Here is a 26581-nt window from a genome sequence, read left to right as displayed (position 1 = left end):
GATAAGCGGAGTTTTGCATTATATTCCTATACAGGCAATAATATCATATTTTTCAAATAAAAAAAACTTGCAAATCAACGCCTACACCTGAAATTTATAAAAACTGTTGTAGCCCCCTAGTTCATGAAGCAAGTTCTCGATTTGCACTCTGTACACAGGCTGAGGTTTAGGTTGTTGATCAAATTCTTAATTAGCTCAGTATTTTGTCAAAGGAACAATCTGTGGATTGCAAATCAAAACTTGGTAAAACATCTAATTCAGATGAACGATTTCTCCTAATTGTGATAATAAAGTTATTTCTTTGTAGTCCTCGTACTGCGGCATGATCTATCAAGCGTTAGAAGCATAATGTTTTTTTCATTTTCATTGTAGCTGAAAATGATGTTAAGAAGAATGAGAGTAACACAGATGTCGATTTTTATATCCAAAGACGGACGAGGATATACAAAATCTTGTGCAAAAAGAAATACCTAAAAGTACAGAAATGAAACTTACAACGAGCATTGTCAAACCAAATGGTGCTGAAGGAGACAACCCAAAACATGAGAAAAATGGCTGGGAAATAAGTATGGACGCTGGCAGTGTTAAAATCAATTTAAAAGTTGTTTTTTTTTTCTTCAAGAAACCGTCTTGATGTGATAAAATTATTGTATTGACAGGTGACCTTATTAAGAAAAAGAATAGTGTTATTGTTATTTGTTCTTTTGTTGTCATTTTTTTTTTTCAAATTGTGTGAATTGATGGATTTTTTTCAGTCCTTGAACTATCATTTACCTGTAAAAATCAATTATTCTACCTTCAGCTGACCAATATTTTTAAGAAAGAGGAGGGTTATTCTTAAAAGTATTGGACAGTTAAAGGTAACATAATGGTTTCTTACAGGTAAATGATAGACCAAAGAACTAATAAGACAAAAGGTGTGTTTACATCTGCACATACGTAAATTCACCCCAAAATCATGATTCTGTCTTATATGAGACACGCCGGTGCTTAGTAAATTTTTAACATAAACTATATATTCATCTTACGAGCTCTGCACATCAAGTGGAAGCCAAAGCCAGATGTTGGGTTTTTTTTTTCCACAAACAACACATGACAACCATTTTTCGACCGTTGATAATGTTTCTGTTACTCCTCATGCGCACGTTTTGTTTCTTCAGAAATGCGATACAAATTTTGTTTATTCCCTAAACGATCGACTTTTTATCTTATCTATGTTTGTCGGCTGTAGCACCTTCAAAGTCATACTAATTTATGTTTCTAGATCACATAGTTGATTTTATCTTTAGTTGTTGTGCCGTCCCAAATACAATATAATACATAAAAAGATTTGTTTTTCTAACATTTCCTGCAAGTGTAATTTTACTTGTTCAAATTTAAACAATTTACATACTTTCTGCAATGATGCTCTCGTTATTATTGATTTCCGATTACCACAAACTTTCTGAAAATCTATGGGATCTTTTTAATCTATAAATAAATACGGTCCCAGATTTGCACGGAGCGAATATAATCTTACTTCCGCATTTTGATTTAGTCAGAGTCCATGTAGGTTATGGTAAGTAACATTTAAAATAGAAATCTAGAATTATTATTGACTAATTTTGTAACTACATCAAGGTTTTTTCGTTTATTTTCATGTTTAAATGTTGATATTATTATATGTTATTACATTGTTTCGTTCCTTACAAACAATTAGAAATCCATTATTTGCTTTTGCTATTTGTCCTGGCTGACACTTCAACTTATAACTTAAAAATACTATCTATCGTTATAACTTTCTTGCTCATTTTTCAAAATCTTATTTTCTAAAACATTTTCGAAATGTGCATATTGCATAAATTGGGGGTAATTTGATACATAGTCTAATAAAATGCTTAAATAAACACGATTTTAACGTCTGACATATTGTTGAGTTAATGTTTCTATTTTTAAACCATATGACAGGCTACTTTGAATTGAAGGGTATTGAGATCATTGATTAAAAATACATTTAATAAAACCATCTGCACAAATAAGATAACATTTTTCTCAATGGATTTTGAAATAGCAAATAGATGGAAGTTTACAACAAGCATTATAATTCGTTTTCGCTCGAATAAAAAAAGGTTAAAAGGCCAAATAAAGTACGATGTCGAAGAGCATGTAAATTATATTAGCAGCAAATTATTAAAGCATATATGGAAAAGTAAATAATCCGAACACATTTCCTCCAAAAATACTACATTACTTATATAAAGCTTAAAAATTACTTTTAGTAAGGTTCGGAGAAAGAAACATGAAATATAACGACTTCTATAATGAGTTTCTACAAACACTTTATATTACAGGAAATTTAATTATTTTAATGACTTGTATCATATAGTGAAAGTATATTTGTTTCTTTATTGAGTCAATCAAAATATTATCCTTTCTTCTAGTAAGACATGGCAGAGGGAGGGGATTATGGAAGTTTAGAAGAAAAACGCCTTCAATGTTTGTATTGTAAAACACAGTTTGATGAAGAGAGCCATATACCAAGAGTTTTACCATGCCTGCATACTCTATGTTCGACCTGTTTGAAGAAGCTTTTAAAAAACAATCTCCTTACGTGCCCAAGATGTCATGATAAATTTAAAACACCCGATGAATCATTGGAAACATATCAGATTGATTTCACCCGAAAAGATCTTGTTTCCTTCTACACGAAGTTTTGCCAGTCATCAAAAGTAGAGTGTGACATGTGCGATGAAAACAAGGCCGAATTCTGGTGTCACGATTGTGAAAACTTTTTATGTGGCGGCTGCATCAAAAGTCATGAAAGAAATAAAAAATGGAAAACTCACATAGTTGTAAGCATTAATGAAATAAAAGATCCATCTCATTTTCGACATGAGGTTCTATGTAGTAGAGATGGACATAAAAACAAACCATTAGAAGTGTACTGTACAGGGGATAGCTGTAAAAAGGCTGTGTGTGCCACATGCTGGATGGTTGATCACTCTGACAAGACAGAACATACTCCAACAGATATCAAAGACCAGTTTGTAGAGGAAAGAGACCGTCTTCTCGTAAAAGCAGAAAAGCTAAATGAAAAACAAGTTCAGATAACGAGACTCCAAAAGAGAATAGATAGTGAAGCATATGATGTCACAAAGCAAACTATTTCAGCGGAATTTGAAATTAGTTCTTTTTTTAACGAGAGTATTAAGTTGTTAGAGAAGAGAAGGGATGAGTTGTTGGAGACGAACCGCACGATTTCAAAAAATAAAGAAACAGTTCTGACGAACCAGAAACAGGAACTTGAAGAATTCAAGAATAGATTGTCAGATGCAAACATTTTCCTTGAGCAATCATGTCTTTCTCAGAATTCAGCAGGATTTCTTAACCTTACTCCAGTTATAAACCAAAGATTTGAAGATTTGATACAAGCCAAATACGATGAAACTCCTAGAGTTGGTAGCCAAATTGGTTTTTCAAATGTAACCACAAGAGATGACTTACGCATACTAAAAGGAAAAGATCTTCAGAAAATGATTAAACATCATGCTGAAATTTCAGCTACAAATGCATATCCACCAAAAACAGAAATAGTACTAGTAAATACGAGAGGGAATAAAATTCTTCAAGTAACCTTGAAAGATTTCAAGGAGAATATTATAAATGATTCTTCTTTACGGGTGTCTGCTGTTCTTAAGGGTAAATCCTCTGGTGATGTTACAGAAATACGATTTACCAGTATGGGCAATGGTAGATTAAAATCTTTACAAAGCATTAAAGATTCGGATGTCTATATTCACATTCTGCTGAATAAGAAACATTTCACAGAAGAAGTTAAGATTGAATCATTGAACTGTGTAACAGGTAAAATTATATTTAATGTAAATGATTCATTAAAAAAAATAATAATAGATGATAAAAAAAATAATTAACAATTTCTAATTGCAAGAATATTTCGTGTTAATTTTTCTTGTTTAATTTCATGCAATTTATGTATTTAACATAAATATAAAGAATTTCGTCCAATTAAAAATATAAAATTGATTTACTAATATTCAACCACAGACATTTCACTTGCACTAGTGTGTTAATTCACAAAAAGCAAATCTGTTTGACATAATATATTTTAAAAAAAAAGTAACATTTAACCAAAAGATTAATCTCGTACAATATCAGTTGTCCATGGTCAAAGTAAATATTGTCCTTCGTGCCAATAAAAGATTTGTTCACAATTAAATGATTTTTAAGATATTTTTGGTTTACAGAATCAAGTATTTAAGCTTTATTAACTTTGTATTCTTTTCAAACGGGATGTATAAAGACACACCCACGTTCATTTTGATCTATAAAGAGGTTAAACTAACCATCCTACTGCCTGTCGATAAATTTATTTTTGGCATTGCACAAGTCATGTCTTCTTTGACTGTCCATGACGTTAAAATACTAAATCCCTGGATGTGTTTTAGTTGATTTTAGTCTCTAATGCATGATTTTTTTTATTATTAATTGTTTTTGGCTTTTATCTAGCTGTCAGTAACTGCGAGTACTCTCAAATCGTACTTTCTTGTTTATTTGACCTGTTGATACTAATTGTAATGCTTTTTAGTTATTTAATGTTATTCAGGGTTATATCTGGTCTATATACCAGCTTTGATAAGTGTTTGGTATTACTATAAATTTTCACTTAGTACTATGAACATCAAAATTATTTATTTTGTAAAAATATTTCCTTTCTCTATTTGAACTGTACACGTATACCTAACAACAAAATAACTTTCATTTACATGTGTTTAAAGTAATTGCAAATGGCTGATATTTTTGTTCGAGCAGATTGTTTTCCTTAAATTGTTTAACATTTCATAGCGGTATAACATGTTACTTTTATTATTCTTCCCTTAGTTCATTTATTTTATATTTACATTGTATCATAGGTCAAATTTATTTGTTCAGTGTATGTTCACTGGTGTTAATATGTCCTTTGATTGAGTTAAACTATTTCAGTTGATATTTTATAGTGTGTCTTTCTATGTTGTGATGTTACACTATTGTTTCAGAAAAAGGGTGAAGGTTTGGTACCATTAAAACGTTTAAACCCGCTGCATTTGTTTGCACCTGTCCTAAGTCAGGAATCTGATGTTCAGTAGTTGTCGTTTGAAGTGTTTCTCGTTTCTCGTTTTTTATATAGATTAGACCGTTGGTTTTCCCGTTTGAATGGTTTTACACTAGTAATTTTTTGGGGCCCTTTATAGCTTACTGTTCGGTGTGAGCCAAGGCTCCGTGTTGAAGACCGTACTTTGACCTATAATGGTTTACTTTTATAAATTTTCACTTCCATGGAGAGTTGTCTCATTGGCACTCATACCCACATCTTCTTATATCTATATATTATATATATTAAATGATATTTCATTTATGTATATATTTAGGCAATCCAGAAGAGGAGACAGATATTGTTGAGGAAAACGGTAAGCATTACAATTAATCATCAAATGTGTGAAAGTGAAAGAGTCTATTAACTAATGTGCATTAATTAAGTCAGTATCACCCGACCCCACCCCCTCCCCTAATAAAAAATCATTGCCTGAAATAAGACGAATTTACCATATGTGCTACGTTGTTCGACACTACAACCCTACAGGATATGACTTTGGCCAAAAAATCTATTTATAACAGAAAGTGTGAAGATCGAGCCAGGCTTTATCGGGGTCTTATCTGTACTTTTCGTACAGTTCATGGATGGTAGCCTGGTCTCCAAATGCAAACTTTCTTTTAAGGACTTTTTAAACGCTTGTTTACATTTTTTCGTAGCTTCTGTGACATGTTTAAGGAACTTGTGAGTTTAAAATGAAGTTCGAAATTTCAGTTTTATATGGGAACACCAGCTTAATTAAATGGAACACCCTCACCCCTCTTTTTATAAATTTGTAAACATTTTTAAGTTTACAATATTGTTAAGTCTGATACTTCATGAATAGACAAGTATTTTGATATGTCTATATGTAATATCATATACATTGTATATGAATTAAAGATGTTGAGTACATGTATACATACGTCAACAGTCTTGATATTTATTTATTTTTAGATTTATTCGGTGAAGAAAAAGAACTTACAGATTCTGAAGAAGAATGGGGTCTGTAAATGTTTTACTCTTTCCTATAAAAAAAGGTTAAAAAAATACCGAAGTCCAAGGTAAATTCAAAAAGGGGGAAGTCCATCAAAACTGACAAAATAAAACTTTATCAACCAACGGAACGAGTGAAAAACAACTGTCATATTCGTGACTTGGTACAGGCATTTTCCGAAGAAATGGTTGGTAATACCTGGTTCTATAGCTAGCTAGACCTCCCATTTGTATGACAGGTGTTATAGTTCCGTTATATTGACAAAACGGAAACATATAGAAAATACACGGAAACAATTATAATAGTCATATAGCGAAAATGTGTCATTTTTATAAAAAATTAATTATGTCAGTTTTCCAATATGACCACTGTATAAGATCGTATAAGGTACAGAAATCTGTGAAATTTTATATATGCATTTATTCCAAATCGAAAAGGGAGAAATATGATTATAAATTTATGAGTATCTCGTGCAAAGAACAAAAGTCGAGTGGGTGTATTTTGTTATTAGGATTAACAGGAATATCTACACAGAAAACAATTGAGCACGATTTAGATACTTTTATTATTCTGTTGAAAGAAGTTTGCAATGCAAACATGTAAGCATTATATGTATTGGTTATTGTAACAAACAAACGGGTTATACAAAAGTTCATGCATTTCTTGCTTCTTCAGATTTCAGTTCAGATTATGGTGATGATATCAATCACGAAAATGGTAAGTTTGGTTGTTTCTGTAAGATTTTTTACGTATTAAGTGGCTATTTATTTTAAATTATCAACTTACCATATTTTATGCATCTTTTGTTTGATACTTGTTATTTCTAGTGGCGTTTGATTTTTTTCTTGGACTTATAAACGACATTACTTCAGAAACGAACTGTGTCCATCTTCTCGCCGACTTATTCGTTTTATTTGCAGGGCAGGCTTTATAAGTCCATAAGATTGAAACGGCTAACACAATTTAATGTCTATTAATGCTATTATTTCAAAATACCATGGTTCTATCACAAACTTGGTGTTGCTGGTGTCTATTGCCATCTTGGATTGTGAAATGTGTCTAAATCTGTAAGGAAAATGCAAATTTGTAAAGAGGAATGCATTTCATTTGAAAATTTTCATCTAAATTGACAAATTTAATTTTTGTATCGTATTATAACGGCTGTTTTTACAAATACAGAATATTTTATGTTTGACATAATTGTTTTTCAAACTAAGCCATATAAGAGATCCCCCCCCCCCCCCGCATTAGAGAAAATCACTCAGATGATCTAATTTTAGATTTAGACTGCACCGTAAATTAAACTATTATTTTATGTTGCAAGTAAAGAAGCTCCGTGACTTATTATTTGTTTTCTTCTGAATGCGCATTATAGGAGCATTCTTCACGTGGTTTTTTTTTCCTTTTTTTTTCCCTTTTTTTTTACCTTGGGTTTTTCCCTGTATAATTTTGCACAACCCCGTAGTATGAAAAGGCTCCGTGATTACTTTCATCATATTATAAAGAAATGATATTATATAAACTACATTTTGGCAAAGTTTCTGAAGAAAAGTTCTAGCATTTTATTTTAAGGCCCCCCCCCCCCCCCCCCTAATTTGCATACAGAGTATACATATATATGGACCCGTTTTATGACGCCACGTGTAGGAATTCCTACATAAGAGAACTAATTTCGTTATTGTTGCTAAAAAAAATTGATCTTGGCGTAATTTGTGTTTTATGTATATTATTACTATATGTTATAAATGTAATATTTTAAGGAGTTTTTATATATGTGTAAACTCGGTATTTCTATCACATTTTAACATAAAGTCCCTCTGGCTTTATTCATTTCGTGAGTAAGTTGGTCAAATTTACACCTGAATAATATATCCTTAAAATAACCTTCATTACTTTAAAGTAGAGGATGTCTTTTCACTAAAATGGTTGTAGAGTAGTTTAATAAAAAAAATCCAAATAGATTAACTAAAGATGAAAGATACCACAATTACAACAAGGTCTACCTCATGCTTTGAAATATACCTAGAAATTTACAGTTTGAAATGAAACTTAACAACAAAATCGTTGTCTACAATTTTCCTATTGTAAACTTTACGTATTTCTGTAGTAAAATCCAGCATGCAGAGCAAGTATAAATTTCCAAGTTGATATGTTTTCCAGAGCTATTTGCTGTTACCTGTCAGGATTTACTTGATTGGGTTAGTGAAACTCAATCTTCAGGCTTCTGTTTAGTTTAGTTTTTTTACTATTCTTCTGCGTCGTTTTGCCTGGTTCATGTTTCAATGATGTTAACTGTCCTACTTTTACCTCTGATTTTTGATTGCTCCCTTTGTATCTCTTTATCTTTTCTCAAAGAGTTTTACTTGTTGTTTTAATTTATAACGAGCAGCAGCAACCTTTATTTTGCATTTTTTTCTCTATCCGTTTATTTTACGTTTTTTTTTAAACGTTTGTATTTATGATATTGATAAATCGAGATGTGAAGTACGTCTAACAGAGAGCAACCTGATGTAAAAAAAAAAACATGAAGACATCTATATGTCAAGACACCGTCTTTTACAATAGACAGGCAACCAAAAATGTCAATACAGTATGACAGGCCCTAAATTGAGCGAGTCTTAAAAGTAATGAATAGAGCTCATCGAATTGTGCGTCGTGTAATGACAGTAAATACACAAAAACTGAATCTCCATACAAAACAAATATAAGATAATTATAAGTAACCGGTCAAATAAAAAAAAAATTAAAAGTCCATAACTTTTTCTTGATATTAACCTCTAACAATTCAATATTTTTTTCGTTTATAACAAAAGCCATGTCGTCGACGACAGATGGAGAGACTTGCAGTATTCTAATCGACGGTTTCTGTGAAAGTAAAATAACAGAAAATGATGTAAGGGATTATTTCAGTAACAAGGATCTCTCTGGAGGAAGTATAGTCAAGGAAATTGATATCAATATTGATGAAGGATGGTGTATTGTAGTTTTTACAAATTCTCAAGGTAAGTTGTTATTGCCTTCAATATAGTTTTAAAAATATGTTAAAATCAGTGGCAAAGAAGCGAAATATTTCATGTTAATTTTATCGCTTATTTTATACTTGTGGTGCTGGGTATTCTAAATCGTAAATAATTGATTCAGCCAGCGTTGAGTTTGCCAATTCCCTTCATACGTTACAATAATCCTAAATGAGCACATTTTTCGAGTGAATTTAACATTTGCAACACCGCTTAACTTATTGGGATAAAGTAAAGAGTTACAACTTATCACTATACTCATTTTAAAAGTCATATATGACTTGTACAATTAATTGGAAAGCAGTAAACTAGTACACTAGGTTTTATGTATATGTGGTAAGATTCAGCCTATAATATTCGATTATTTCAGGCGTTTCTTTAGATTGTAGACTCATGTACGTTCTTGTAAATTGAACTTTCATTGCTATTGATTAAAATACAATAATAAAATAACTTACGGTATGGTTGATCTGAAAATAATCTACGATAATATTAGATAAGTTTAACCGATACTTTTCTATTAGTGATACTATTTTTCACAATGAAAATAAACGTCTTTCAGCCAAAATGGAATACAAATCAGGAAAAAGATATCAACAAATGTTTTCATATATAAGTAGAACCTGATTTTTTGTGTTTTTTATGAATATACGAATCTGTACACGACTTGTTTTAACATTTCATTAATATATATATATATATAAACGTCTAAAAAGTGTACAAAACAACACCAATATTAAAAAAAGGAAACATTAAATGTAATTATCTATAAATATTTGGGATAACAGATATCCTTCATCAGTATGATTATGATGTGAAATGAATCATATCGATCTATTCTGATTTAAATATAACTATCTTTAACTTTATACAGTAACAACGATTGTACAATTCTATAGGTTGCAATTCTGTAAATATAGACAATGCAATTTCCCATAGGAACTCCCCTTGCGGCTAAAACTGTGACACTTTTACTATGAAGTTTCGTGAAAAATAATATCCCAGAACGGAAAGTTTGTATGCACTACTATTTTATTCAAAGGTCAAAATATAGGGCTGTGCGGCATATTTTCAACATTTATATGCCCTGAACTTCTATGAGTTTAAACTTATACTAAAATGCTATGCAACCATTACCTTCATATTTGGACCTCCTAAGAATTAAAATTTAGGCGCTACCATGTTTTTCTGTACTGGTTACATTCCCAAGTGATGTCTCTATGAGATGAAACACAGAGATCATAAATGGGAACCAGTACATTATCAAATTAACATATCTATGAATATTATATAACTCCCCAAAAGAGGCGTGGTTTGAGAAACAGCTGTATTTACAAAGTGCAACCTATACAAACATTTATTCAAATAGAAAACCTTCTAAAAACATTTTTTCTCACAACAATATTTATTTATCAGAATTATAGCCTTAAGGAAATCACTGCATATACTCTAAGTTTCCTTTTACAGTACATTTTACACCCCTACCCCTGTTTCAGTTTTTTAAAGAATTTGAAAACAAGACTTTAATTATTGCCAGCTTACCCTATGTGCATGTTTTCTGACATGAAATGTCTAAAACATGTTTGACACTATTCTGATAACAAATTGAAAGCATTTTAGAATACTATAAATGTATTGTTTAGCAGTTAAACATTCCAACATTCAAGATTATACAAAGTATCCAATCCTGCCTGTGTCTCCAATCCACATCTTACTGTATGCCTATTTGTCAATGAAAGTTCACAATTTCTGTCTCAAATGGTCAGTTAAGAATTCTTGTCACAACAGTATCATCTCTAACCATATAACTAACATAAGTTAGTTAATGTATGAACTAGAAGTGTCTAAACAAAGCCATATTTGCAAAATTGTATTTAAGAAGATATCAGTCTGGTGCATAAATTCAATAAAAGCTTGATAGAAATGACTGCTTACATTTTATTTTTGCATAACTTTCCAGCACAGTTATTGTTTTGTTTACAAAAGACCTTGAAAATAATAAAAGCATAGCATTTACAAGTTAAATTATCTGTTTTATGACCCAGGGTAGGCATTTTTTTCTGTTTTTTGCCCCTTGGGGCCTCACATTTCCTAAATATTTTCCCTGTTTTTAGCAAGGTGGAATATTTAGTATATATTTAGGATAGAACACACTATTGTAAGTTTTATTGAGGTCTTTTTGTAATTCTAGCTTGTACTTTTTAATGCCGCGGTCACAAAAAAACACATTTAAGTGTTACGGCTTACTTTTGGGTTATCGACAGGATAAAAATAACCCAACAAAATTATTTAGGAAGGATCAATGAGTTGCAATGACTGCGAAGAGTAAATATAAGCACTTCTTAACAATTTAAATCACAAATAGGCATATATTATGAATTTATTTTGAATTCAGGGCCTTAAGTAAACCATGCATACTGTAAACTGTGAATTTATGCTGAGTCATCATAGTTAAGGCTCAGGATTTCTCAATCTTCATGAAATATTTATAAAACTTCATATTTGAGTAAAATCTCTGCGATAAACCAGATTTTGTGAAATTCTGTATCTTCTATTTTTTAACCCTATATAGGTTGCAATTCTGTAAATATAGACAATGCAATTTCCCATAGGAACTCCCCTTGCGGCTAAAACTGTGACACTTTTACTATGAAGTTTCGTGAAAAATAATATCCCAGAACGGAAAGTTTATATGCACTACTATTTTATTCAAAGGTCAAAATATAGGGCTGTGCGGCATATTTTCAACATTTATATGCCCTGAACTTCTATGAGTTTAAACTTATACTAAAATGCTATACAACCCTTACCTTTATATTTGGACCTCCTAAGAATTAAAATTTAGGCGCTACCATGTTTTTCTGAACTGGTTACATTCCCAAGTGATGTCTCTATGAGATGAAACACAGAGATCATAAATGGGAACCAGTACATTATCAAATTAACATATCTATGAATATTATATATCTCCCCAAAAGAGGCGTGGTTTGAGAAACAGCTGTATTTACAAAGTGCAACCTAAAATTTTAAAAAAGGCGTAGGTTAGGTATTTACAACAGAAACTGCTTAGATATGCTTCTAACAAAAATAGTAATGTGCGATATGAACTGGTACATTTCTAAAATTTCACAGGTAACGAAAGGTAAGATATTACAAAAAAGACTGCTAAGAAATACATTCCCAATGAACAGCACTGACCGATTTGAGCTGGTATAATACTCAAATTTCAAATTTGACGACGGTAAAGTAATTACAACAGAGGCTGCGTATTTACACATCCCAGAAAAATAGCAGTTTGATAATGATTAAAAAAATAATTTTGACAAAGGTTAAGTAATTGAACGTGGCTTCGTACTTATACATCTCAAATGAATAGCACCCTGCGATTTAAACTGGTATAATTCTAGAATATTAGAGTTGACAAAGGTTAAAGAATAGCAACAGAGACTGCGTATTAATATGTAATATAACCCAAATGAAAAGTACTGCTCGAATTAGAACTACACCTTTTCATTGATCCCATTTGGTGCCAAAGTTTTTAATTTTTCCCCGAGCGAGTCTATCTTCCCTAGACCAAGTAGTGTTGTGGTCTATTATATACATATATATATAAACATTATGATTTTACAAATTCGTTACAGCTGTTAAGGATGTTTGCATCAGACGACACAAGCTGAAGGATCACGACATAAATGTAAAAGCTCATTATCCAAAAGGACAAATTGCTCCCAAAGTCAAAGTGATTTCTAAATTAGATGAAAACAAATTAGCTTTCATTACAGCTTCAAATATTAGCAAAGATGTTCTAGAAACTCGCTTAAGCATATTCTCAGCTAAAATAGACTGGTCTTCTGTGAAACCAGATAAGCGTTCTCTACAAATAGCTTCGAACCTTACTTCAGATATGAAAGATTTTCAGAAGAAAGCTAGAGTATGGGGTATACATATTGAAAGAGAAGTATTACAGTTCTTTGAAACATTACTAGTTAAAGAATATATAATAGATCCAAACCAATGGGACTTAATCAAGAAAAGCGTTCATCCAGTTGATGGTCAGGACAGGGAAAAAGCTATGATAACTATCAATGGAAACAGATTTAGCATAGTAGTAGTTGGCTACCGGATTCCTTATAAATCTTTGGTAAATCACATCAACCTCCTTACAGACTCCGTCACAGTCCGGGAAAGGTTAGAAAATCACGAAATACGTTTGTTATCAGTAGGAAATGTAATGGAAAGTATAAGAAACGAATACACATCCATTAAAATTGTTCCAGATTTTGCAAACGGTAATATTGAATATTCAGGAACTGCAGCAATTGTAGCATCAGCTAAGCAGAAAATTTTTGATACACTAAAAACAAAAGTAACTCTCGTTGTCAAAGATATTGAAAATGAAAGATTTCAATTCTTTCAGAGAAAACCAGTTCAGAAAGAATTAGAAAAGGAATTTAGAAACAGAGGTATAAAATGTGCAGTTGAATTTGAAAAAGATAAAAAAATTATTATTTACGCGTTTTCTAAAACAGAAGGTGAAAAAGCAGTCAAAACTGTGAAAGCGTCAATAGCAAAAGTTGACGTTGGAAAAGAAACACCACCTGGAGAACTTGACAAGGAGTTGCAAGAAGTCAGAAAAAAGAAAGGCAATACAGTAGAAGTTCGAATATCTGACAGTAGAATTATAATTTACGCCATACCACAGTCAACTGTAGAGGCTATCGCAGATCATATCAAATTATTTGTCAGATATCCCCATGGAAGTGTCCGTTGTACAGCACATTTCTGTACTGAGACAGGTCAAACTATAACAACATTGTTCGGTGATATTACAGATCTTGATTCAAATGTCCTTGTGTGCAGCTCTGACAAAAATTTGAAACTGGGTATTGGTGTAGGCCATGACCTTGTACAAAAAGGTACTTAATTGAAGATTATGTATACGATTTTAACAGTTGAATTGTCTAATGATATTGATATTACAAAAAAAATGCTACAATTCACAGGCAAACATTTTACCCTGTGTCGACACATTATCCCGTCTATGAACCGATCAGCATTTGCTCTTACTCTTAAATGACGCGTGTAAATAGCAAAAATCCATTTTAAATTATTTCTAAAATCTAGAAACTTAAAGTTGAATTTCAATTATTTTTAAGTATGATAACTATAGAACTGGTTGCATTCCCCCATCAAAATACCAGAACCATAAACCAATTTAAACTTTCCGGAATATTTTTTTTAATATAAACTTAAAGGTACGTTTTTAATCTTCTTGACAGGCGGAGACAAAATAAAGTTGGAATGTAACACCTACCTTCAATCAAAACCAATGAAGGAATTGGATAAAGACGAGGTATTTTGCAGTTCATCTGGGAAACTCACCAACTTTAGAATGGTTGTCCACATACCTGGTGAAAAATGGGAAAATGTCAAAGAATCTAATGAGAATGATGGAAAGAAGAATTTCATCAAGCTAATTACTTCATCTCTAGAAAAAGCAGAAGAAAAGAAAAGTAAGAGTATTGCCATGCCAGCATTATGTTGTGGAAATAATGAATATCCGGTAACAAAATCTACTGACTGGATCGTGGAGGCTTTAAGTATGTATCTGAAGCGCACTGGAAGTAAAACAAGCATTCAAAAGATTTATCTGTGTGATAAGAACCCAAGTGCTGTTGACAACTTTGTGAAAAAACTGAAGACTTTATATGTCTTGTTATACAATAGATAAACAGCAAATTTAATCCGTTGATCCATTTTGGTATCGACAGTAGTTAAAGCACCTCCACATTTTCATTATAGTTTTTATTTGTATATATATATATTGCCCAAAAGGTCCCAAAGATATATGATAGAAATAAGCTTTTTGTCTAATTTGTGCAGTAATTGGTAATGTCACACGCAATGTTACAGCCGTTTATTTTTAAAATGGTTTTCGGAGGAACGCAAGAAAAGTTTAGTTTTTGTTGTCCATCAAACACCCAAAAAAGAACTAAGATCAATTTGCAGGACATTAATCAGAAGTAACCATTTCCTGGCTGTATTTATCTTGATATACAATAAAGATTAACAGAAAATTATATCGGCTGATCCTTTTTGGCATCGACAGTTGCTAAAGCACATCCACGTATTCATTATAGTCTTAATGTGTATATAATATATTGCCCAAAAGGTCCCGAAGAAATATGAATGAAATTAGCTTTTTGTTTAATCAATGCTCTTATTAATAATGTCGCATTCAAAATTACAGCCGTTTATTTTAAAATGGTTTTCGAAGCTTTTTTTTTCCGAGAGCTATCCAAATAAAACTAAGATCAAAACGCATGACATTAATCACAAGTTCATAACCATTACCTGACTGTGGTTATCTTAATTTACAATAAAGTCGGCTGATCCTTTTTGGCATCGACATAAGCTTAAGCACTTCCATATATTCTTAATAGTCTTAATTTGTACATATATGAACATTAAGGTCCAAAAGAAATTAGAATGAAATAAGTTTTCAAAATAAAACAAATGAATAATGCCACATACAATATTACGGCCGTTTATTTTATAATGGTTTTCGGTGGAATGCAAAAAAGGTTAAGCTTTTGTTGCCCAACAAACACCCAATAAAGAAAGATCAAATCGCATGACATATATCACAAATAACCATTACCTTGTTTGTCTTGAATTACAATAAAGATTAAAAACAAATTTCAACATTTCGACATTAGCTTAAGGACCTCCAAATATTGATAACAATTTGTAAATATATGACCCTCAAAGTCCTAAAAAAAATGAATGCAATTAGCTTTTTAGTTATCGCAATGCAGTTATTAATAATGCCAAATACAATATTACAATGTTCAGCTTTTTTTGCCTAACAAACATAATAAAAAACTAAAGATCTGTTTGTTGTCTGCCAATGCGCTGGTACTGGCAAGATTTAAATGATAAATTTCGTCTGTAAATTTGAAATTCATATATTAAGTGTATGTAAGAAAAATAAAAGTTAAAATTCTTTCAGGCAAAGCTGACTTAGAAAGGTATCGACTGATCGTTCTAGTTAGTCCCACTGGATTTTATTTGTACTCGAGGGATCTATATCTTTGGCCGACCATACCTAATGAAATTTATGCCAGAACCACGCGTCGTGTGCACAAAAATTGACTCATTTTTGTTTTATTTTTATTTTGGATAAAAATTTATTATTTTTCAACATTATCGGTTTCCATATTGTATGTATCAGTTCTTCAGTATTCTACTACAAATAAAATCATTTCAAATATATTTTTGTTTTAGATGAATAAACAATACAAACGTTCAACACCAAAAAACAACAAAATAAAACATTTCTCACGGCGTCTGGGTGTCAACCATGATGATAAAATTAGCTCACCATTCAAAAAGCTCAGTATAGATGATGGCAAACAAAAATAATTCCCACAAAGACTATTTAAAACTTAATAGACAAACCTGGTCAAATCCTGCTTTAAGCAAAATCCTGCTTTAAGCATGATCATTTTGAGATCCCCATTTACTTAGACTTCGGTTTTTTTAAATTCATACAGAAATGTGCAAAGTTTACATCACTGATCCACAAAAGACATATCATATAGTCAGGTTTTTATGCCTCCGTAACATAATGTTGCGGGCATAGTTTTTAACCCCTGTCCGACTGTCCGTCCTATATATGGTACATAGTTTGTCCTCCAACAGTTCTGAAGCTAGAACTTTATATTATGTAGGATGATAGGACATATATGAAAGAGAAAGATGTGCATAGTATAAGGATATTGATTTTCTTTGAAATTGTCACAAATGATGGGTTGTTGAAATTTGTCCGTTTTTGTAATATAAGGCATGCAGGGTACATGGTGTGTCCGGCTAACTGCTTTTGTTGTATCACTAACATTCACAGTTTTACTTCTTGTCTTGACCTACGGAACTTGAAAGGAACAACAACTAAAATGTTGTTCATTATCAAATAAATCATAGTAATGGCGGTGCAACGAAATCTATCATACAGACAACCATTTGAAGTTGTACTGCAACACCACTGTTAGCTAAATCTAATGTTTGTGGAACTATTCGTTCGTGCATAGGAGGAAGGGTCGTCTTTGTCTAGTTTTCTGAACGGATTTTTATTGCATATTCATCTACACATCTTTTTTTTCCACTGGTCAATATTAACAGAGGGAGGATTGAATACAAATAAAAACGTTGTTTAATTCCGCCTCATTTTCATGGACCTTGCTTATGTGGGAATTTCGTCAGTTGTTTTAAAAAAGTATCTTTATGGTTTTTGTTCTTCAAAATTTTTGAAGATTTGGGTAGATCTTTTACGTTATGTCATAGTGACGTGTATGTCATGAAACATTTAGCATTCATGTAAGTAATCACACCTAAAAGAAGGTCAAGACAATTATGACATTTTGACTTCGTTTCTATTTATGAAACTTATGTTCGTGCTATTTACGTTTTTGTTTATTGGAATATTTGACACAAAATCCACGTCGTTTTGCAGAAGCCCTTATTTAAAAAAAACGTTTGCACAACCAAGAAAACCGAAGCCCAATTGTTAAAGAGAGGCGAAAGATACCAAAGCGATATTCAAACTCATAAGTCGATGGCAAACTGACAACGTCATGGTAAAAAAAGAACGAAAAACAACCAAACGACAAACAGCAATTCACAAAACACAACATAGAAAATCAACGACTGAATAACACGAACCCCACCAAAAAAACCGGAGATAATCTCAGGTGCTCCGTAAGGGAAAGCAGATCCTGCTTCAAGTGTGGCACCCGTCGTATTGCTCATGTAAGTACAAACTTGGTGATAAGTTTAATTCGGTGATGTCATTGTCCAATTAAAATTTATCAGATGTGAATTTAAAAATATATGACTACGGTTTCTATTTGTGTTAGCCACATAATCATCACTTTTAATATGATACAATTTTTTCTGACTTTAAAGCCTTATTAAAAAAAACTTATTTCATATGATATTTAGTTCGAAAAATGTGTTTTTGTAAGCCGTAACGCCACTGTTTTAGAATCAATATGCTGCAAATAAGAAGAGCTACCATAAATTTTATTTTAAAAAAGGCTGTCAGTTGAGACTAGCCATAAAAATTAACTCGGCAATAATGTTAAGGTTGCAAAATGCAATGATAAATAAATATTTCCCATTATTTTGTTGAAATGGTCGGTATTATTTTGCTCATACTATACTTTTACCTAAAATAATCAGAAGAAAATGCTAATATCTTTTCCAAACATGTTCACGTTTATGGTTATATAAACAATTCAAATTGCATTTTATTTCAATCAAAATTATCATAAAGAATAAATTTCATCTCTCATAAGTTAGGCTATAATACTTTCTTAAAGTCGTTACAAAACTGTCCACAGTAGTCTTCTGGATATCACAGAGATAAATGTTCTGAAGGCTAGTCTGTTTACCATGTGATTGAAGAAAGTTGTCAATGGCCTCCACTATCCACTCTGTGACTTGTTTAACGGGAAACCCAGAATGACCTGTGTATAATGCAGGTATCGCAAAGCTTGTAAAATTCTTTTCTTGTGTCTTTCTCATGGCCTCCTGCACAACTCTCACAAGAGATTTGTTTTCTTCCTCATGATCATTTGCCAATGATTTACTTCCTACATGGGCGACCAGTTTGCCTTTCAGCTTGCCCGCAGAGCTACAAAAACTTCATCTTCATCAAGTTGCTTGTTTGGCTTCTTTGAAAGGTTATCCTTGCATTCTTTTTGGATTTCAACACCAGCTGAAAAAAGAAAACTTTCATGTATTTTAAAATAAGTTATACGTATTCAGCAATTACGTATTTAACAACATATATTCTCCATTGAAAGTGAACCCCACACCAAATGAAAAACCAGTAAAACATATAGGTTGTGTAAAAATTGTCTTATGTAAGAAAAAAAATTATAACTACACATATGTTATGCACAGACCATGTTGAATTCCTATTAATTTCTTTTGTATTGTTATTCGTGTTTTCGTATCTGATGATACCAGAAACAAGTGGCGTGAACTCAAAAATTGGTACGATAGTTTATATATATATATATATATATATCAATTTATTGAGTAAAATTATATGGCCTTCCAAATACCGTTTCGATTCCTAACATCACTGAAGAGACATTAATTGTCGAAATCCGGATATGGTGTACAAATTTCTGCACCTCATTTTGCGGTATACCATCTTTTCCGCAAGTTTATTGTTTTCTGTTTGGTATTAAATTAATAGTTAAGATCAATTTTGTTACATCTGGTGATCTGTTTATTTGGCAATCGCCATGGCAGTCAGCAGGGTTTAAGAACATCCGTTGTTCGACCTGCTAGTCAAATGCGTTTTGTTTAAATATACTTTTTCACTTTTTTGGTCTTTTGGAAAATGTTGTTTATGCTGTATTTAGACCACTCTACCAAGAAATTTGTTTTGCATGCACACGTATACAAATTGCGGTTTTTATTCAACGCAATCATAGGTTTGAACGTTGTTTTCAATTTAGACTTGTTTATATCAATTTACATCTACGATGTTATGTACAACACCACAACTGAGTTCAAGTGATCTACTAGAACTGCATACAATCACGTCGTTATCAAGATCGGTTATATTGCCGACTATTGTTGTTGTTATTGTCTGACTTTTTTTTGTGCTGATATTTGTTGTACCACGTACCTTCTTGTCCGGATATTTGTGGAATATTTTGACGTGCTCTTCAATCACTATTGCATTGTTTTTCGGAATTGCGAATATTATTATTTTGTTATTGTCAGTTGTCGCAATATTGACATGGCCACCTTTCTTTTTCTGATATGCTCTACCTCCTTATTCTTCTCTTTTTTATCAGGTTGTGTATCAACATCAATGGAAACTCCCACTAATGAGTCTTCGACTAAATGTGTTGCACTCTGAGCCGAAGTTTTCTGCAAAGAATACATCACTAATGTGTTGTCCTTTTTTTGATTTCCATGCATAAAGAATTCAATTTTCCTTCAGTAGATTATCGTATAGATCAACCAATTCGTGATGGTGTCCATAAAATTTACGGAGTGTCATTTTTAATCTTTCCTCCTCATACCTCTGTTGAAGCAGTTTCTACGTAAGGAGCACACTCCTGTATATGAAGTCAGTATAGTGTGAACATGTACGAGCATAACGTATCAATTGAGATATGTACACACCATACGACGGAGCAGAGGGTATGGTACTGCAGCGAAATGGGAAATTGATAATTGGGAAGTTGAAATCATCCCGTTTGTCATAGATCTTAGTGTGAAGTCGTCCGTCTGTGTCAGTAGATTATCCAATTCTAATTTTACAACAGGCGTTTGAAGAAACGCTATCTTTTCAGGCGAAGATCCACAAATCGGTACTTCTGCTACTTTCTGAAGGGCGTCATTCATTTGCTGTTTTGCAACTGCTACAATCCAAGCAGTTCCAGAAAATTCTACGATGTTTCTGTCGCCATTTGGAATCATTTTTATTCCTTTGAAATCTTTGCATATATCATCCAGGACCTTTCCATTGGATAGTAAATGTATTTCGAACTTTTCGAGCCTTTCATTTACCGTGACGTCTGCTGTAAACAGTCGAACTTTATTAGTTGCATCAATGAAAGGAATCTTGTACCCAACAATCACAACATAAAACCTTGTTTTATCTTCATGAATAAACACTCTTTTGTCGTTCGTAACTCGGATTTCACTGACTCTCTTTCATAGGAACAGAATGTTATTAGGGGTAAATACCAATTAGAAACAAAAAATAAATGAAGAATGTGTCCATGGGACGCAGATGCCCCCGCATGAAAATATACGGCAAATTCTGCAATTTTTCAATTTACAAAGGGACATAACTCAAGAACGGCGAAAGTGATGCCACCAAAATTCAAACTTGATCTATGTTTGGTGGTTATAAGCATCGTGTATAAGTTTTATAAATAAAGGCAACAGTAGTATACCGGTGTTCAAAAGTCATAGATGGATTGAGAGAAAACAAATCCGGGTTACAAACCAAAACCGAGGGAAACACATCAACTATAAGAGGAAAACAAATGAACAACAGGAACACCGAAGTGAAACAAAAACAAACGCCAACATACATAGAAACGAACTATTTGATAACAACTGCCATATTCCTTACTTGGTACTGGACATTTTAAGAAAAAATGGTGGGTTGAACCTGATTTCATGGCATGCCAAACCTCCCGCTTTATAACAATGTTAAAAAATATCGCTTAAACACTACGTGACAGAAATACAGCACAAACACACGCAAGAACATTCATAAAAAAGAAACGCACAGACAAATAATATAATAGTCGACACAACATGCAAACCACAGAACAACAACGAACATATTCCATCAAAGAAAAACACCATAGGATATCAAAAACAGTGACGCGCTTACGTAACTAACATACAATCTCGAACATTATACAATTATTTTCACAATATTCGTCCAAACAATTTACATGCCAATGATGGTATGGAAAGGCAATTTTATAATTATTTTGACTACAAACGATAAGACATAACAGATTATCCAACCGAAACCATAACAGAAACATCAAAATAAATCCATTAATGTTGGATGTACAAAACACCGAGACACGCCGCACAGCAATGCAAATTCACATTCAGTATAACAGTCATATTCGGGAATATGACAAAGATGGTATTGAAAGGCAATTTTATAATTATTTGGACAACAAACGATACGACATAACACATTATTCAACAGATACCATAACAAAAACATCAAAAATAAATACATAAATGTTGGATGTACAAAATACCGAGACACGTCGTATAACAATGTAAATTCACTCTCAGTATAACAGTCATATTCAGGAATAGGTCACGTTCGGTACTTAGCAGACAGACGACATAGATGTTATACCACAATCTAAGACGTGGTATAAATGTCATAAGTTAGTTTAGACGCAGACACATCGTATAGATCAACCAATTCGTGATGGTGTCCATAAAATTTACGGAGTGTCATTTTTAATCTTTCCTCCTCATAACTCTGTTGAAGCAGTTTCTACGTAAGGAGCACACTCCTGTATATGAAGTCAGTATAGTGTGAACATGTACGAGCATAACGTATCAATCATCTCTACCGAGCAATAAAATGCAGCTGTCGAAACAATTATAAACCAAATTATATTCTATATATCCAAATAATTTAAAATTTATAACCACTCAGTTTCTCCAAGAAGGTATACCGTAAATTACACTGTGACATATTTTAGAACACATTGATTATCGTCTGAACTTCGTATGCACTTGTAATTGACCTTCCGGGCAAGGAATCATTAGGTTTTGAATTTTAGAATGTTTTAGCCTCAAGCGTCGCTGAGGAGACATTTATTTTCGAAATGTTATGAAAATACGGATGTTAATTTATTGAAAATAGACAGTCGACATGTGCATCTGGTGCAGTAAAAATTGGTACCGTTGTTATTTTTCTACCATTGAGTCGATATCTCTTCTGGTGGACTGACAGTCCTCGGGAGTATCTCGAGCCAAGCAGCTCGATGTTCGTTCCTGGCACGAAAAAACGTTTATTGTTTTACCCAAACTTGGCTTTTTGAAATCTTTAAAATCATTTTTAATTAAGGAATTCATCTCCCTCTAGCTTAGCTTTGATTCCTTGTAGGGGTTTGGATTTATCTTTTGTCCTTCAACGTTTATATTATGTTTTGGATTTTCAAAAATTTAAGCCTCTAGAATCACGTTACAGACAGTAATTGTTGAAATGCGCCGCTTGTGCAGTACAATTGGCATCGTTGACTTTATTAGTAGTGTAACAGCAGAACACATAACAAACTGTAAAATTCAATTGGAAATGACATGACTCTTCAGATTGGCTAAACTTTTTATGATATATAATATTATAAAATGAATACAGTTTTTCACCTTTTTTTCTCAATAGATACACCTAACTGCGGCCAAGCTTAGCGAAAGGTCGTGCGACATAATCAGTCAAACAAACTTTTTTAGATTAACTCTTTAAGGAACGATCGTTTTCATTGGTCAATTCAAACCTTCGACCTCACACCTGCGAAAATAGAACACACGTACTATAACGTTGAATGAACTGATCAATGTTCACGTAGCTGGTCAAGGTCGTTAAAAGCTTTCATCGTCGTATTCGCGTACATGATTGTGTTCTTGATTATCCAATTTCGATTCTAGCTTTTATACATGTGCGTGTAAAATTCATTGATTTTATAATTTTGAGCAATAGTAAAATTTCAAACTTTAAAATCTGAACTTTTTTCCCATCGAAATATTTAATTCAACTGTCTCCTCTCTGGATTAAGGGACGACATCAAAAGTTCAATGTAGGAAAAAAAAAAACTTAATTCACATAGTTTTTTCACTGACCCCCACCCCCCTCTTAACTTAATTTGGGGAAAATTGATTGACCAATATGGATATATGTAAAATCGGTGTCAAATAAACAAAAAATGCAGCAATTTTCACCCCAACCCCTAATCTATTCGAATTAAGTTTTTGTTATCCTACATTAATCTTTAAATGTCGTCCGTAAGGGAGATACCATTTTATTTTGATTGGGAGTGGGGGGGACTTGAATGAAACATTTTGTCCTGCATTTTTTAAGTTGTAATCTCTATCCCGTCTTTTAAAATTTCAGTCTATTCAGTCCTGCCTTTTTACTAGTTTATCTTGATTTTTTTTACATAAATCGTCATCCTGCCTTTTTTTGCCAAGTTGCTCATCATGCCTTTTCTTCAAGTATACTCAATGGACTCGATGAATTAACGTTGTACTTGAAATGAAACCGTACTTAACTACACAAACAACCAAATTACATACTAAAGATATTGCTCGATTTTTTTAGTAAATGGGTCTGTGTTTTAAACTTTCATGTTCACTATTCATATTCGTTCGCAAGTTTTAGGTATTTGACATAGGATAGTGTGATTTTTTTTCTGATTCAGTTTACTTGATTTTGAAAAAAAAAACACCTAAATTCTAAGTAAATTCAGAACATGTAACCAACAATGCTTTGTTTAGAAAAAATGGAGATGGCAAACCATGGCACAGTGGAAGGAAATGTACTTTATAAACTCCAGCGATATACTTCATGAATTTATAATTAACTGTTTTGCTATTCTCGGTTGAAAAACGAACGTAAATTTTATACTGTAAATATTTTTAAAAATAGTAAAATAGAAAACAATCAGTTTTAAAAAGCGTGTTTATTCATTAAATGTTTTGATAAAAAGATGAGTTCCTTCTTGTACATGCATTTAGTCGTCCTTAATTTCTTGATATTTCGTTTATCAGTTTATCATACATGTGATGATTTTGTATTTCATTTTAAATACGCATGCATACTACCATAGATCACTTTGGCGGACAGTTCAACAATGTTATGTAAAGCTCTATTATTACGGTATGAAATTAAAAGATAACTGTTCATCCGATTAAAATCGAAAACAGTACATTTGTATTGTTCCTTATAAACTACGACATTTCTCACACGTATTTATTAATTATTTAGTTCCACACGTGCAAAAGAAATAATCTTCGCCGATGTAACATTTCAATCCTTTTTACACCAACATGCCTTCGCTTAAATGACACAAATGCACAAATGATACGATTATTGTTGTTTTGTTTCTACCTTTGGGGACAATTTTCTCTGTTTATGATACGTTATTTTCTTCACCTGCACAATATATGTCAAGTGGTTTGTCCTTATGTCCAGGTATTGGACACAACATTTCCTGTTTAAAATCGAAGATATCTTTTATGTCTGAGATGGCAATGATTTAATGATTTTTAAGTTTTTTAATGTTTGTATGACTTTTTCTTCATGGTACACAAAGAAACGTTTCGCAATCTTGACATCTATAGTCAGCAATTTTACCATCTTCACAGTCCTCACATGACATGTCTTTGCCTTGATGAAATGTATTGACAAAATTCATTATGTCTAATCGTGTATAATTGACAATAAATACTTACAACGAACTATCGGGTACTTTTTACTTCCGACTACAAAATGATAAATGCTAATCTTCAATATCATTATTCACACATGAAGAAAAGAGTGTGTAAAGATATGGTAAAGCTATTGGTTGTCGGTCTTCTTCGTCAAATTCGTTCTTACACTGCATACAATCTAAATACTCTTTGTTAATACCTTCACATTTATCAATGCCTTCAACTTCCTCTGACATATTTGAACTACAAGTATAAATAAGTAGACGTGGTTACCTGAAGTATAACTTATTGTAGTGTGTATACCAATATATATAAACAAGTCTAAATTGAAAACAACGTTCAAACCTATGATTGCGTTGGATAAAAACCGCAATTTTTATACGTGTGCATGCAAAACAAATTTCTTGGTAGAGGGGTCTAAATACAGCACAAACAACATTTTCCAAAAGACCAAAAAAGTGAAAAAGTATATTTTAACAAAACGCATTTGACTAGCAGGTCGAACAACGGATGTTCTTAAACCCTGCTGACTGCCATTGGCGATTGCCAAATAAACGGATCACCAGATGTAACAAAATGGATCTTATAATAATTTATTACCAAACAGAAAACTATAAACTTGCGGAAAAGATGATATACCGCAAACGTGAGGTGCAAAAATTTGTACACCATATTCGGATTTCGACAATTAATGTGTCTTCAGTGATGTTAGGAATCGAAACGGTATTTGGAAGGCCATATAATTTACCTCAATTTAGGATAGACTCTTGAATTTTGAAAGAGTCGAAATAGAATGAACGGATCATATAAACCCGAAGGCAAGTATAATACAAGCTCAAACGAAAAAATATAAACAAGTCTACATTGAAAACAACGTTCAAACCTATGGTTGTGTTGGATAAAAACCGCAATTTTTATACGTGTGCATGCAAAACAAATTTCTTGGTAGAGGGGTCTAAATACAGCACAAACAACATTTTCCAAAAGACCAAAAAAGTGAAAAAGTATATTTTAACAAACCATATATATATATATATTCATTTCTATACGAAGAGTTTAAAAATAAAATACTCTATAGGTTGCACTTTGTAAATACAGCTGTTTCTCAAACCACGCCTCTTTTGGGGAGATCTATAATATTCATAGATAATTAATTTTGTTTTATGTACTGGTTCCCGGATATGATCTCTATGTTTCATCTCGTAGAGACATATCTTGGGAATGTTACCAGTTAATATACATATTCATAGTGATCAAGTTAAAATCTGTGGGAATCCTTAAATGAAGGTAGGGGTAGTATAGAATTGTAATGTAAGTTTAAAATCTTAGAAGTTCGGGGCATATAAACGTTGAAAATATGCCGCACAGCCCTATATTTTGAACTTTGAAAAAAAATGTAATGCATATGAACTTTACATTCTAGGATATATTTTTTTTCAAAACTTC

At 32.3% G+C, this 26581-nt stretch overlaps 1 protein-coding gene across 6 annotated transcripts in view; it reads left to right on the top strand.

Annotated features, from left to right (window-relative positions):
* The first annotated feature begins 372 nt into the window (after positions 1-372).
* LOC127738294 (uncharacterized) overlaps positions 373-26581 on the top strand; it is a 46652-nt gene continuing 20443 nt past the window's right edge. Inside the window, exons 1-8 of one of the 6 annotated variants that reach the window (XM_052249489.1) lie at positions 1501-1558; positions 2421-3843; positions 5406-5444; positions 6065-6112; positions 6780-6821; positions 8918-9106; positions 12763-14037; positions 14401-16396. In XM_052249489.1, coding sequence (XP_052105449.1) covers positions 2427-3843; positions 5406-5444; positions 6065-6112; positions 6780-6821; positions 8918-9106; positions 12763-14037; positions 14401-14852 — 3462 coding nt within the window. In that variant the 5' untranslated portion in view covers positions 1501-1558; positions 2421-2426 and the 3' untranslated portion in view covers positions 14853-16396. Of the gene's footprint in view, positions 567-1497; positions 1559-2420; positions 3844-5405; positions 5445-6064; positions 6113-6779; positions 6822-8917; positions 9107-12762; positions 14038-14400; positions 16397-26581 lie in introns of those variants that run through there. The other 5 variants (XM_052249491.1, XM_052249488.1, XM_052249490.1 and 2 more) reach the window with 5 other exon arrangements.

This window comes from Mytilus californianus, unplaced genomic scaffold (genome assembly GCF_021869535.1).
Source record: "Mytilus californianus isolate M0D057914Y unplaced genomic scaffold, xbMytCali1.0.p SCAF_4, whole genome shotgun sequence".
Lineage (NCBI taxonomy): Eukaryota > Metazoa > Mollusca > Bivalvia > Mytilida > Mytilidae > Mytilus > Mytilus californianus.
This window is presented reverse-complemented; position numbering and strand designations above follow the sequence as displayed.